The sequence below is a fragment of the Peromyscus californicus genome, unplaced genomic scaffold, assembly GCF_007827085.1.
Source record: "Peromyscus californicus insignis strain IS unplaced genomic scaffold, ASM782708v3 Scaffold_12__1_contigs__length_115047231, whole genome shotgun sequence".
Classification (NCBI taxonomy): Eukaryota; Metazoa; Chordata; class Mammalia; order Rodentia; family Cricetidae; genus Peromyscus; species Peromyscus californicus.
The window spans coordinates 25,676,518-25,691,678 of NW_026294413.1; the positions used below are offsets into that span (position 1 = coordinate 25,676,518).

The 15,161-nt window shown below is 43.4% G+C and overlaps 1 protein-coding gene across 5 annotated transcripts in view; it reads right to left on the reverse strand.

The window, feature by feature from the left end:
- Pibf1 (progesterone immunomodulatory binding factor 1) overlaps positions 1 to 15,161 on the reverse strand; it is a 191,505-nt gene that overhangs the window by 39,780 nt on the left and 136,564 nt on the right. For all 5 annotated transcript variants that reach the window (XM_052732598.1, XM_052732599.1, XM_052732602.1 and 2 more), the window contains exon 15: positions 852 to 982. In XM_052732598.1, the coding sequence (XP_052588558.1) occupies positions 852 to 982 (131 nt within the window). The remainder of the gene's footprint in view (positions 1 to 851; positions 983 to 15,161) is intronic.

Consider the following 15,161-nt stretch of genomic DNA (forward strand, 5'->3'; position numbering starts at 1 on the left):
AATCTTTTGCATAATGTTTGTTCCCCTAACACAGATTCAGTTTTAAAAAAAAAGTGTTGGGAAGGAATTTATTTCTTGACGCCAAGGTAATTCTTGGGTTACTTCATGTAAAGGATCAGAGGCAGATAAGCCCAGCATTTTCTTGGCAAAGTCAACATAAATCTAAGCAAAAGTCTAAACTCAACAGTTTAAAAAGCCATCTTAACTGTAAAATGACATGTGCTTACAGTCCTTCCCTCCTGACCGCCCCAATGCTCAGTAAGGAATCTAGGGGACAAGAACAAGCTGGCTCATGGGCCCTTAGTATGCACAGTGTTTTGCTAGAGAGCACACCATTATTTCCAGGCTAAGACTTCGGATCCTAAGATGAAATATGAACAGCTATTATGATGTAATGTGTGAGTACAGGTGCAGGTGAGCCATGCTGCATACAGCGTGAGCCATGCTGTGATGTGGAGGGCCAAGACTCCATCATTGCTTTCCACCGTTTTTAAGACAGGTTTTTTTTTTTTTTTCTGTTGCGTCTGCCATGATAGCTGGTCTGTTAGTTTCAGGGGATCCTCCTGGCTCCACCCCCATCTTGCTTTAGAAGCACTGGGACTAGAGATGTGCACTACTGAGTACTGAGTCTGGCTTTCTGTGGTCCTGGATTTACACTCAGGTCCTCATTCTAGCACAAACACTTTACCCAACAAGCCATCTCCACAGCTCCTTTCTTTGAAGTCTGAATCCTTATATAACTTCAGACTATGTTTATAATTCAATGATTTAAACTGTACAATTCAAATAATCTGCAGCAGCATATTAACAACGCCTTTATTATTTGAATAAAAGATGTGTAGATGGTTTACCTGACATCTTTCTCCAGTTGAGCTGTACTCTTCATCAGTGAATCAATCTTGGAATCCCTTTGCCGCACAGACTCTATGAGGTATCTGTAGGGTTGCTGAGTCTGGTTTAACAGTGAATTGGCTCTGTCAAGCTGAAGAAACACACTCGTCATTAAACTGCAGAAAACTTGACAACACACTGAAACTACCCCTGACACTTTACTGTCACAGCACAGTATCCTCTCAATGGGACTTTTCTAAGCACTGGAGTCTGAACTCAGGACCTTGTGCCTGCACTGAACTACATACCACATACCCAGGACCTCAGGCCTGCACTGAACTACATACCACATACCCAGGACCTCAGGCCTGCATTGAACTACATAACACACACCCAGGACCTCAGGCCTACACTGAGCTGCACACCACATACCCAGGACCTCAGGCCTGCACTGAACTACATAACACATACCCAGGACCTTATGCCTGCACATAGCTACATACTACACACCCAGGACCTCATGCCTACACTGAGCTGCACACCACATACCCAGGACCTCAGGCCTGCACTGAACTAAATAACACATACCCAGGACCTCAGGCCTGCACTGAGCTGCACACCACATACCCAGGACCTCAGGACTGCACTGAGCTGCACACCACATCCAGAGTGCATCAAACTTTTGCACATGAACTATTCTGAAATGCTAAATAAATCTGTATACATTTAGAGGTTTAAAAAAATGACTACTCAATACAGTCATTATAAATAATAGTACTAATAATTATAAACAATAAAGGAAAATGTAAAATACTAATAGAGATCAATCTGGAAGACTGGTCACCCACATTTTCTATTTGTTTATCTGAGCAACCACATGACAAACATACATACATACATACATATATGTATTTTCTTTTAATGAAAATTCATTAGATAAAACAATCTTTCATTTAGACTTTATTTCTAAAAATATTTATCATTCAATAATTTTATTTCTTCATATCTCCTTTAGTTTTTAAAACATATAACTCATGCACCTGAATCATTTTATATAATTAAAAAAATTAAAATTGTGGTTAAAATACAAAAAACCAAAATCCCCCAAAAATCAAACCCATAAAAAGTTACCATTTAAACCAGTTTTCTTTTCAAGACAAGGTTTCTCTGTGCAGGCCTGGCTCTCCTAGAACTTGTGTTATAGACCAGGTTGGCCTCGAATTCAGAGATCAGCCTGCCTTTGCCTTCTGAGTGCTGGGACTAAAGGTGTGAACCACCAGGACCTGCCCATTTAAACCATTTGTAAGTATACAATTCAATGGCATTAACTGCGCTCACAATGTTTTAGAACCATAATGTTGATCTTTTATTTCAGTGCTGAGGATTGAAGTCAGGGTCACATACATGCCAACCAGACACCCTAACCACTAAACTATGTTCCCAACTCAAAGAACTGGCTGGGCTGCTTTTCAAGACAGAGCCATGGTTTCGCTTCAGCCTCTTGAGTGGGGGATCACAGGAATATACCACCACACCTGCTTACATTTTCTTTCTTAAGTCTATTTTAAAATCTACATACTTGTAAATTTTAAGCTTTATATGCAATTTACTTTGGTATTTCAATTTTTTTTTGAGGAGGGCATTCCATTCATTTTATGAAAACAGTAAGAGAAGTCAGGTGTAGTGTTGTACTCCTTTAATCCCAGCACTTGGGAGGCAGAGGAACTCTGTGAGTTCAAGGTCGGCCTGGTCAATATAGTGAGTTCTAGGACAGGCAGAACTACAGAGTTACATAGTGAGACCTTGTCTTTGAAAAACTAACCAACCAACCAGTAAAAGTAAACAGGTAAGTGGGCCAATGAGATAGCTCAGCCAGTAAAGGTCCTAGCAGAAAAGGCTGGTGACCTGGGTCCAACGTCACACACAAAGGTGGAAAGAGAGCCAACTCCAAATTTGTTCTGTGACCTCCCCATCTATGCTGTGACATGTTTGTCCATGTACACACACACACACACACACACACACACACACACACACACACACAACCATTGAAAACCCAAGAAAACAGAAAGTGAGAGCCTCCCAGACATGGAGGGGAGGGAGCAGTGAGATGGGATGGGTGTAAATGTGCGGGGTGGAAAGAATGGATGAATCTGGGCAGTAGACAGCAGCGGAGTAGAGCAAAGGCTTCATCAGTGAAGACAACTACTGGAGGGGCCACTTTCCCCCCAGCGAGGGTGTTGGTGTGCTTTTCTTTTGTCCTGATGTTCATTCTTTAAAACCCACTGTGATGTCACAGGAATCTTACCCTACTAAATTACTTTAGAAACATTCAAATACACAGCCGAATGAAGTTCTACTAACCTGTATAACCAGTTTCTTTAGTCAATTATATCAAATAATTGCCTTGACTTTGTTTTCACAGAGCTGACCCTGGCTGAGTAACCTCAACTGACAAGTGGCTTTGCGTTTCAAAGTGCAGTCTGTCTGTCTTCTACCTGTGCCTGTGAGGAGGGCGGGCAAAGGTGGAGGGCAGGCCGGGCATTCACAAACTGCAGGAAAACTCAGGTCGAGAAGGAGCAGTCTCAAACTTACCAAATCTAACTTTAATTGCACAGAGTATAGCAGCCATCCCACACATTTTAGTTGACTTTGCTTTTCACAACAGCAACTACATGTACTTGTTTTTAAAATAGCAAAATGAGCCAAAAGCCTTACATGTATCAAATTTACATGCTGGGACTTCCTCACATTCAAGAAAACTACAACATTACTGTCTTAAGGATATATGTCTTTATAAATGTGTGTAGGATTTTAGTCTCCTCTTCCTTTCCCTAGGGCCTCATAGACACTTGTCCATACTACCTTTTAGTGCAGGCGAGTTCACTCCCGCTAGTACAACCCCACCCTCTCCACCACAATCTATTTTCACTCCCCGGGGGAGAAGAATACAACTGTCAATAAAAAGTGTGGATATTTTTATTTGTGAAAAAGTTAATTGAACAGAATTTAATTCCTCTGATTAAAAAAGAATTTCCCCAATACAGTTTTAAGGCCTTTTTCTAGTTACAGTAATAAGTATTCAAAAAGTTTCACAATCACTGGCTGCCTATTGTTAGTAAGCTTTTCCTTATAGGAAGGCGTTAGTAACTAATGACTCAGGCACCATACATCACATGACTCAGGATTAAATCCATGACACAACAGTTTATAGGATTGTTATTCCTCCTTTGTTTCACACTTGTACATATGATTCAGAGGAAAGCAGTACCTGTTTAAAATATAATTATATTTTGCATTCAAAAACTAATTCAAGTTATACTGGGATGATAATTCAAAATTATTTCTCTTAAGATTACAAAATATAAATGTGATCCCATTTTGTTGTTCTCTTTTTCCTTTTTAAATTTTGAAACAGGATCTCTCTACATAGCCCGACCTGTCCTGGAATTCACAATGTAGACCAGGCTGGCCTTGAACTCACAGAGATCCATGTGCTTCTGCCTCCCAAGTGCTGGGATCAAAGGCTTGTGCCATCACACCTGGTCCATGTATTTTTTCCTTAAATGCAGAATCTCGTTCTTGTAGAGTCTCTTTTTCACAGGAACTCCTGGAAATGGGGATGGATTGTACTGTGTCCTACTAAGTAGACTTACTACATGTGACATATGTAGATTTGGGTTACATTTGAGCCACTTGCTTATCTTTGCATGTGAAATATCTACTTGATGTTCAACATTAGGCAAAAAAAATCTATGTTCTCAATCACTTGGGAAAATGTTACAAAAAAAACAAACAAACCAAAAACAACAAAACAAAACAAAACAATGAGTCTCATCCTGACCAAACTAAATCAAAACCCAACAGGGCTCTGATTGTGATGAGTATCAACACCCACTCCCACCCCAACCCGTTCAAGCCAGCTCCATTTTTTTATGTTGAGACTTAACTATCTCAAGCAGTTGGTGATTTCGTTGTTAGGATCTGGAAGGGAAGGTGACACTGTGTGTCAGGTGTGCCCTGGTGCTCGCTGGACTGCAGGCAGGTCTGGAGGCTCAGGCGAGGGACAGTGTAGACAGGCTTGTAGTGGTGAAACAAATGGGCTTCAGAACAGCAGCGGTTCACCAATGCTTCTCCAAGTCTTCCAGGACTTTAATCATCAAAAGCAAGTGCCTGCTAACTGATTATCAGCTATGCTTCTGGTCTTGAGTTTTTGTTTTTCTTTAATTTCTGAGACAGTCTCTACGTGTAGCCTAGGGTAGCCTTAAATTTTCCATGTTACTGCCGCTACCTCCCAAGTGTTGGATTCTAGGTCAGCACTACGAGGCATGGTTCTAGTCCCAAGTCTCAAAATGTTGGAATGAAGGAGAAAGTCACAGGGAAAGATGTTAAAGTATGTGATAGCCAGCATGGAAGAGGTCTTACTGAAGTTTATGAGACTGTAAAGTATTAGCCATTCTAAGTGTGGTCCTGCATCATTTTTATTAGGACTTGTTAAAAATAAAGATTCTTTTTTTTTTTTGGTTTTTTTTTTTTTTTTTGGTTTTTGGAGACAGGGTTTCTCCGTGTAGCTTTGTGCCTCTCCTGGATCTCACTTTGTAGACCAGGCTGGCTTCGAACTCACAGAGATCCTCCTGGCTCTGCCTCCCGAGTGCTGGGATTAAAGGCGTGCACCACCACCACCCGGTTGAGATTCTTAAGGCTTCGTTCTACGCCTCCTTGATCATAGTCTGAGGATTGCATTTAGAAACCTGTATCTTACGTAAGAACCTTGGATGACTCTTATGTGCACTAATGTTTGTTTGTTTCAGGCAAGGTCTCACACCATAGCCTAGGCTGGTCTGCAACTCACAACTTAGTCATGCTGGTCTAGAGCGCATAGTGATCTGTGCCTGCTTTCATCACCCCAATCCTGAGATTACAGGTAGGAACAAACTTGATTAATATTTTAGAATCCCTGTTGAGGTATGAGAGTGGAGAAAAGGGCAGACATGAGAGGATCAACTCCATTTAAGAGGTAGAAGAAAGTAGAGAAGGTTCAGTAAACGAAAGGGTAAAGGTGCTTGCCACCCAGCGGGGTGACCCGAGTTTGCTCTCCAGAACCCACACAGGAAACCCACTATCAGGAAATGACAACTCCTGTCCTTTGTTCATCATACGTCTCAGCACAGACACAGGCACAGACATGACAGACACACAGACACACACACACACAGACTGACACAGACACAGACACAGACACAGAGACACAGACACACACACACACACACACACACACACACACACACACACACACACACGGTAGAAGAAAGTGGATACCAGCTAAGCAGACTAAAGAGACATCTGAGTTACACAGTCAGAGTTATAATAGCCTCTTTGGAAAGCAAAATGAAATGATTTCTAGAATATCTATAATGTCATGTCTCAGGTAGATCAAATTTGATGGATACTGAGAACACTGGTGATTAGGAAGTTATTAGTGACCATGAGGGCAGGGCATAACTGATGGAGGATGAAAATATAATATTAATATAGTAAATATATTTGAAGGGAGAACAAAAAAAGATCCCAAAAACCCTCTGGTAAAAGGGATCAGTGAGAACCAGGTCAGATGATGCAGCTATCGTAAAATAAGTGGACACATGCTATAACTGGTTTTGGGAAGCCGATGTGATCTGTACTGTGAAGATAAAGTAAAAACACTGGGCAGCAGCAGGCAGGACCTGATCCATCCTCAACAATATGAATTTGCAATGCTTGCAGACTGCTGTAAAAAGAACAATTTCCTTAAGAAGTTTTTAGTACATTTTCCAAACGCCAAAAGGCTTCCCTCTCTCTCTCCGGTTAAATCTTATAGACTACCTCCTCTGCTGTAAAATACTACACATGCTCAGAAGTGCCTCGTGGATGCATTTGGCAGAAGGAAAATGGGGCTTCAGCGCTCAGGCGCTTGATAAGGTTCAAGGCTCAATGGAGAAACAGTGAGCCAGAGGGGCTTGAAAAACTGGAAAAACACAGAGTCTTTATGATACTGTGCCTTGAAGAGTCCAAAGTCCAGATGTAATGGGAAGGAAAGGTCCCGGAGAACTGAGAGAAAAACTTCAACTTCGACTGCTAGAAATTTCCTTCTCTTTCAAAGCTCCTCCTGAGAAATTCATGTTTGGAGTCTAACCATTTTTTAAATTATTACTTATATGTACACCACATGTATGCTTGGTGTCTGCAGAGGTCAGAAGAGGATATCAAGTTCTCTGGAACTGGAGTTCCAGATGATTGTGAACCACCATGTAGGTGATGGGAATTGAACCTGGCTCCTCAGCAAGAGCAATAAGACTCTCCATTTCTCTAGCCCTAAGAAATGCATTTTTAAAATGGCTCACTGTATAGCAATTTCAGGTTTGGGTGTGTGTATGTGGAGAATCTGCACAGTGCTTTGCAAATGGCTCTTAGCGTATTGCCTTGGATTTAGGATAACTGATATTTTTCAAGAATGAACCATAATCAAGATTTATTTTTTTGGCATTGCTATTGTTTTTATTTATTTTCTTAAAAACAACTGTCTTGCTATATAATCCAGACAGTCTTTGAACACATGGTTTTCCTGTCTTAGCCTCGAGGGCTGGGATTGTAGGCAAGTGCCACCATATCTGCTCGAAGACTTCTTGGTTGAAACACTTCACAAGGTTTGGCACAGACCTGCTACTGCAGGAATGGTGAATGCTTTGTCCCTGTGGTACATTAACCACTCACATGGAAGATAAGGACATGTGCTGATCTTTAACTATTAGTTATTGTAAGGCAGGGCGGCCCAGGCTGGCCTCGAACTCAGGATGTAGCTGAGGATAGTCTTGAACTCCTCATCCTCTCACTGCCACCCACAAGTGCTGGGACTGCAGGCAGATGGCATCATGCCTGGTGTACGGGGTGCTGGGGATCAGAGACAGGAATCGGAACATGTGCAGCGAGTGTTCTACCACCTGAGCCACACGTCCACCTTCGTTCATCTTTAAAGCAAATGTTACTTCTTATAAAGTTTACAGCAGAACAGCCTCGAAACACAAGAGACAGGGTAACCATGGTTAATGATTATACAACCTCATTAAAAGCTGGTTCTGGTGCTGTGTCACAGTTCCTGTGAATTGTGTTTGTCTTGACACCCTCTTTGTTTCACAAATTCTTCTTCAAAACTTGTCATGAGTCACCAATTTAATAGAGCACTCATATCTAGTTACACGCCATCCCGAATGCCAGCTTCACGAGGATGAAGTGCCACATACAATACACTCAGACAGAGAAAACTAGCTCCCAAACTCCGGAAGTTGTGTTACTCTTGTTTCGACTCTGGAAAAGTTGCTTTCCACATGCACTGGGGGAAAGTGGCTGCAAGGATTTTTAAAATCACCAGCGACAGGAATTAGCCATGACTGTCTCCCCGGAAAGTGAGTCCCCACACCCCTGCCCCATCCTCTTTGCCCTCTTCTTCCCTTGTCTCTCTCCTTGCCTCTATTTACCTCTCTCTTACTTTCTTAGACAGTCCTACCCAGACTGCTTTCAATTTGTGGTTCTCCTGCCTCCACCTTCCTGGTGGCAGCCCTAACCTTTTCCTAATCTGGTCCTCAGATTCCATTTGCCATCTCTCCCCAAACCCTTCTCTCAAGACTTTACATTACTTATGTTTCTTCTTAAAGGCAGGGTCACAGAAGCCCAGGCTGGCCTCAAATCTGCCACAGACGAAAGGAGGAACCCCTGTTGCTTCTATCTCCCAAGTGCTAGGATTATAGGCATGGGCCACCATTCAGGCTATCTACTTAGAAAAGACAGGACCTTGTTGTGTTGTTTTAGGTTAGACTCAAATTCCTGGGCTCAAGCAATTCCCTTCTTCAGTGTCATGATTAGGTAGCACTGCTGGTGTGCCATTTCTTTAAGTTTGGCTGTACTTTTTACAGAAAGTTTACATTGACATCAAAACTGAACAGAAAATAGGTCTTTCTACATTGACACCTCACACAGAATTCAGGCTTTACTCTTCTTACAATATTTGGACTGAGACAAATGTATTACGATATATATCCACAATTACTATAACACACAGATCTTGATCTGCCTTAAACATTTCACCAACAAACATCAGGCTGGGGAGATGGCTTAGTGTGCCTGCCCTGCAAATGTCAATACACACAAAAGCTGGGAGCAGTCACTCCCTGGAATCTACTAGTGAAGACTCCTACTAATGGGGGGATATGGAGCCTGAACTGGCCATCTTTTCTAACCAGGCAAGGCTTCCAGTGGTGGAACTGGGACACCAACCCAGCCACAAAACCTTCAACCTACAATTTGTCCTGTCTGCAAGATATGCTGAGGTAATGGTGACACAGAACTTGTGTGAGTGTCCAACCAATGACTGGTCCAACTTGAGGCCTACACCCTGAGAGGAAGCCCATGCTTGACACTGTCTGGATGGCCAGGAATCAGAGGCTGGATAGCCCAGAGACCTAGGATAGAACCAAACACAACTGGTAAAAAAGAAAAACAAATCAATGAACTGATTCCTAGTAATATTCTGCTATAGTCATGATCAGTGCCTAGTCCAACTGTAATCAGAGAGGCTTCACCCAGAAGCTGATGGGAGCAGATGCAGAGATCCACAGCCAAACATTAAGTAGAGCTCGGGGAACCCCGAGGAAGAGGGGGAGGATGGATTGTAGGAGCCAGAGGGGTTGAGGACACCATGAGAACATGGCTCACAGAATCAACTAAGCATGGCTCATAGTGGCTCTCAGAGACTGAATCAACAGTCAAGGAGCCAACCCAGGGTCTGACCTAGGTCCTCTGAATATTTGTTATGGTTGTGTAGCTTGGTGTTCTTGTGGGCGTCCTAACAGTGGGAGTGGCCTGTGTGTCTGACTCTTTTGTCTGATCTTAGGACTCTTTTCCTCCTACTGGGTTGCCTTGTCCAGTCTTTATATGAGGGTTTGTACCTAGTCTTACTATTAACTTGTTATGCCATGTCCAGTTGATATCCCCGGGAGGCCTGCTCTTTTCTGAAGGGAAACAGAGGAGGAGTAGATCTGGGGGAGAGGAGAGGTTGGGAGAGTACTGGAAGGAGTGGAGGGAGCGGAAACTGTGGTTAGAATGTGCTGTATAAGAGAAAATTTTTTAAAAAAAGGCTATGGAAATGGACAGAGAATTCTCAATAGAAGACACACAAATAGCTAATGTTTAACATCCGTAGCCATCAGGAAAACACAGACTAAAACTACTTTGAGATTCACACTTGGCGCGGTAGGAATGGGATTTTGTCTCACCCCATGAAGGAAATAAATGACAACAAAGGCTGGAGAAGATGTTAGGAAAGAGAAGCATGTACACAATGTTGGTCAGAGTATAAACTGGCACAGACACAATGGAAATCAGTCTAGAGTTTTCTCAGAAAAGTAAAAAATGGCACTACTATATGATCCAGGTGACCACCCTTGGGCACACACCCACAGAAGTCCATATTGTATCACAGAGATACTTGTACTCCATGTCATTGTAGCTCTATTCACAAAAGCTCAAAAACTGAACCAGCCTAGATGCCCACCAACAGATGAATGGAAAATAAAAACACAGTACCAATATACAATGGAATTTTAGTCAGATGTAAAGAAGTTTGCAGGAAAATGGATGGACCTGGAAAATATACTAAGTGAGGTAATCCATGCACAGAAAAACAAATGCCATGTGTTTTCTTCCATGTGTGGATCATAGCTTCCAATCTTTAGATTCCAGTGTTTAATCTGGAATCTCTATAGAGATTATAAAGCTAGGAAAGGACCGTGAGGTGGAGCCTTCACATGGGAGGGTGGGAACACAGAACACACGTGACATGAAAGTGGAAAGAAAATACTGGGGGTAGCAAAGCTTAAACAAGGATCGGGGCAGAGTAATGGAAAAAGGAGGGATTAGGTGGAGGAGGGTTAACCAAAACTAAGGATGCATGAAGAAGCCATTTGGAAATCTAAGAATCTATGGGCTAGTTTAAAAAAGCAATTAAAAAAGGTGTTTGAATGGAGGTCATCTGAATAGGTGGATGATGCGGATTCAAGAATCTGTGATAGTAAATGAAAATCCCAGTGCCAGATGTGGGATACTTCCCTGTGAGTTGTTCGTTAAGAAGCCCTCAGAGGACCCCAAATAAGATAGGTCATTATACTGCTGTGGGATGCCCACCAGACCTAAATGGGAAGATCCTACTGGTGAATACACAGCACTCTGGTTGCAGGATATGGAAAAAATCAATCTGGAAATGATCCCTCCCTTGCTGAGTAGCTTTCACACTGCCAGAAGTCTATGTAGATAGCCAGAGAAAAGCCATCATTGTCCTCGTCCAGCAGCACACCTTGTGTGCTACAACAGTGACTTGTAAGACAAGATCTGCCTGCTGCTACAACAGTGGCAAGACCGTTAGATGAGGGGAAACAAGATGTTCTGACTGGATATGAAGCCTGCTCCCCAGGAGGGAGTTGATGCTGGTGCTGTGGACCCGGGGAAAGGCCATGGCTGCTGTCTTAGGGAGGGCTACTATTGCTGTGATGAAACACCAAGACCAAGAGCAACTAGGGCAGGAAAGGGTTATTTTGCTCACAGTTCCATATAACAGTCCATCCCCAAAATTAGTGAGGGTAGGAACTCAAGCAGTGAGGGCAGGAACCTGGAGACAGAATTTGATGCTCAGGCCACAGAGAGGTGCTGCTTACTGGCTTGCTCAGTCTGCTTTCTTACTGACTCTAGGAGCACCAGCCCAGGGATGGCACCGGCCACAATGGGCTGAGGGTCCTCCTCTACTAATCACTGATTAAGAAATGTCCTACAGGCTGGCCTACAGCCTGATCTTAAGGAGGCATTTTCTTAATCAAGGTTACCTCCCCTCAGATGACTTTAGCTTGTGTCAAGTTGACATAAAGTAGCCAGCACAGTTGGAGTGGGTCACATGCCTTTGTTTTGTTAAACAGATAGTTCGGCCAGCTTTCTCTTGGATAACTGTCTACATAGACATGGCTGGTGCTGTTCTAAGACATGTCAGAGAAGCTTCTTCATGAGGTGAACAGAGGTTGTTAATGCAGAGTCATGGCTGCTCAAGGCCCTGAGACTTTTGAGTGACGTTTTTAAAATTGAAAATAGATTCTTCTCTCAGACCTCTGACCCCCCTCCACCCCATTTCCCTTCAGAAAGGAGCAATTGAGTATGTAAGCAGTGAAGGAGACAGGTGACAGTTCTATCACCTGCTCTGAAGCTCAGGACGTGGCTACTGCACTCAGGAAATCCCAGCAGCCGCCGCCGCCGCTGCCATCAGTGCAGAGCCTGCACAAGACTGCGCCCAACAACATTTAGTCATGGAGAAGGGGCCCAGGAATCCTGGGCCTTCCCAAGGAGCTGTGGGATGTGGGTAATGGATGGCTAATGGGACAGGGAGTGTCTTGATCTTCAGTCAGTCTCTGGTGAGTCACCCACATCCTAATGGATAGCAGCTCCCCATCCATGCCCATGCAGGCAGCTGTGGTTATGCTTAGTGTGATGCACAAGTGCACTTGCCTGTGTGTGCGCGCGCGCGTGCGTGCACACATACACACACTTATACATGTACACACACATTCACACATACATATGCATGCATACACACATACACACATGAATATGAAAGTAGGAAGCCTCTTGTCAAGAAGACTATCAGCAGGAATGGGAGCAGGTAAGGGGAATGAGTGTGATTCGAATGCTTTATAAACATGTATGAAACTGCCAAGTACAGAGAAATTCTATTTGAATAAAACTTTCAGAAATAAAAGTAAAGTGAAAAAATTACGACCCCCCTCAAAGGTTGGTTTCAGAATATTAATTAGGGACTTACAAGCTCCATAAAGGTGCAAATTGGGCTCTGAGAACTGTAAGTTAATATTTGACATGAGAAGATACTAGATTAGATTAATGGCAATTTACAGGCTGTGAAGGAACAGTAGAGGACCACACTACAAAAGAAATGACATACCATCAAAAGCAGAACAAAGACTGAAAATACACAGTACAGCATTAGCTCTGCTGAGGACAACTTAAAGCAACCATACATGTTACCTGGAGTTCCCAAAAGAAACTGAGGACAAGAAAACAAACGGGTAAATTTACTGAACTTACATAAAAGAAAGCCAACCAAACCCAAGCACAGCAAACAAAGAAACCACAGCACACCCATCACCATCAAACTGTTCCAGGTCAAGGACAGAAGGACAGTCTGCAAAGCAGCTAAAGAAATAATATCACACAACCTTAGTGAGGGACAGTGGTCAGGAGAACATGTCTGTACTGGCTGGTTTTGTGTGTCAACTTGACACAAGCTAGAGTCGTCCAGAGGAAGGAGCCTCAGCTGAGGAAATGCCTCCCTGAGACCCAGCTGTAAGACCTTTGCTCATTTAGTGCTCAATGGAAGAGGGTCCAGCCCATGGTAGATGGTGCCAACCCTGGTCTGCTGGTCCTGGATTCTACAAGGTGGGCTGAGCAAGCCATGGGAAGCAAACTAGTAAGTAGCTCCCCTCCATGGCCTCTGTATCAGCTTCTGCCTCCAGGTTCCTGCCCTGTTTGAGTTCCTGTCCTAACTTCCTTCAGTGATGAACAGTGATGTGGAAGTGCAAGCCAAAAAAACCCCTTTACTTTCCAAATCTCTTTTTGGTCATGGTGTTTTGTCACAGCAATAGAAACCCTAACTAAGACAAACTGGTACCAGGAGTGGGGTATTGCTATGGCAGACCTGACCATGTTTGGGGAGGACTGTGGAAGGAATTTCAAACTTTGGGCTACAAGAGTCACTCACTGCATGTTAATAACCCTGTGGGATGTTCTGTGGGAACTTGGAAGGTAAGAATGTTAAGAGCAGTGCAGAACATGGAGGCCTGGCTTATAAAATTTCAGAGGGAAGTTTAAAGACTCCACCAGGGCTATTTGTTATTTTGAATTAAGTTTCTGTGTTCTGGTTCGCTGGGGCTGAAGAATTAGTTGTGATTAATATACCAGAACTACTAAGGCAAAATTCTGCTTTGCTGAGATACTTGATGCTAGTAGGCTCAAGCTAAGAAATTAGCCATGATTAAGAAGAGACCAGCATCATGGAGATGAAATCCTCCGGGAAGTGCTTCCTGAGAGCAGAAAAGCTGTGTTTCAGAGGTGGTCAAGATTGTACCTCATGCTGGCAGCCTGACTTGCTAATGTGCAAGAGTCACCCAGGTGGTACTGGTTTTGAAGGCATGAAGAGGTCATGGAGATCAACTGAGGCTTGGCACTATGAGAGGCCAGGAAAGGCCACTGGTGAAGGTGCAGCCTCAGAGGCAGTTGAAGGCCCAGGACTGTAGGGGTCATGGAAAGAAGTTGAGGCTTGGCACCATGAAGAGAGCCTATGAGAGGCTATTGCTGTGGGATGTTCTGTATGGCAAATGTGTTGCTGATTAGTCAATAAATAAAACACTGATTGGCCATTGGCTAGGCAGGAAGTATAGGCAGGACAAGGAGGAGAATAAAGCTGGGAAGTGGAAGGCTGAGTCAGAGACACTGCCAGCTGCCATGATGACAAACAGCATGTGAAGATGCCGGTAAGCCACGAGCCATGTGGCAAGGTATAGATTAATGGAAATGGATTAATTTAAGCTGTAAGAACAGTTAGCAAGAAGCCTGCCACGGCCATACAGTTTGTAACCAATATAAGTCTCTGTGTTTACTTGGTCGGGTCTGAGTGGCTGTAGGACTGGCAGGTGAGAGAGATTTATCCTGACTGTGGGCCAGGCAGGAAAACTCTAGCTACAGGCTATTGTTGAAAGTGCATCCCAGTTGCAGCAAGGGACCCCAGCATTTTGGAGATGCCAATACCATGGGAAAACTACCAAGAACAGTAGCATCACTGGAGCCAGCCAGAGCCTAGAAGATAAACTGTGTGTACTGCAGAGGGCAGAGCTGGAGAAGTGACCCAAGCCCTTTGCAGGAGTCCAGGAGGTCATGAGTGAATTCCAGATAATTGGCACTGAGTTATTTATACTGTTGGAGTTTGGTTATGCTTGGTTCAGACTGTGACAGTACCCTGGTTCTTCCTCTTGAAGATGGTATTTAATTTTGATTTTTAAAGGAGCCCACAGCTGAAGGACAAATTTTTAGAAGAGATTAGATATTTTAAAGGGGCTGAAATTTTAATGTGTTTGAAGGTCAGGAGAACATAGTGTTGGCAGATATCCTGAAAATTACATAAGATACATAGACATAGAGAAGTCAGATTCACACTCACCGACTTCCCCCAATTTCCTTCTTCTCCCCGCTTT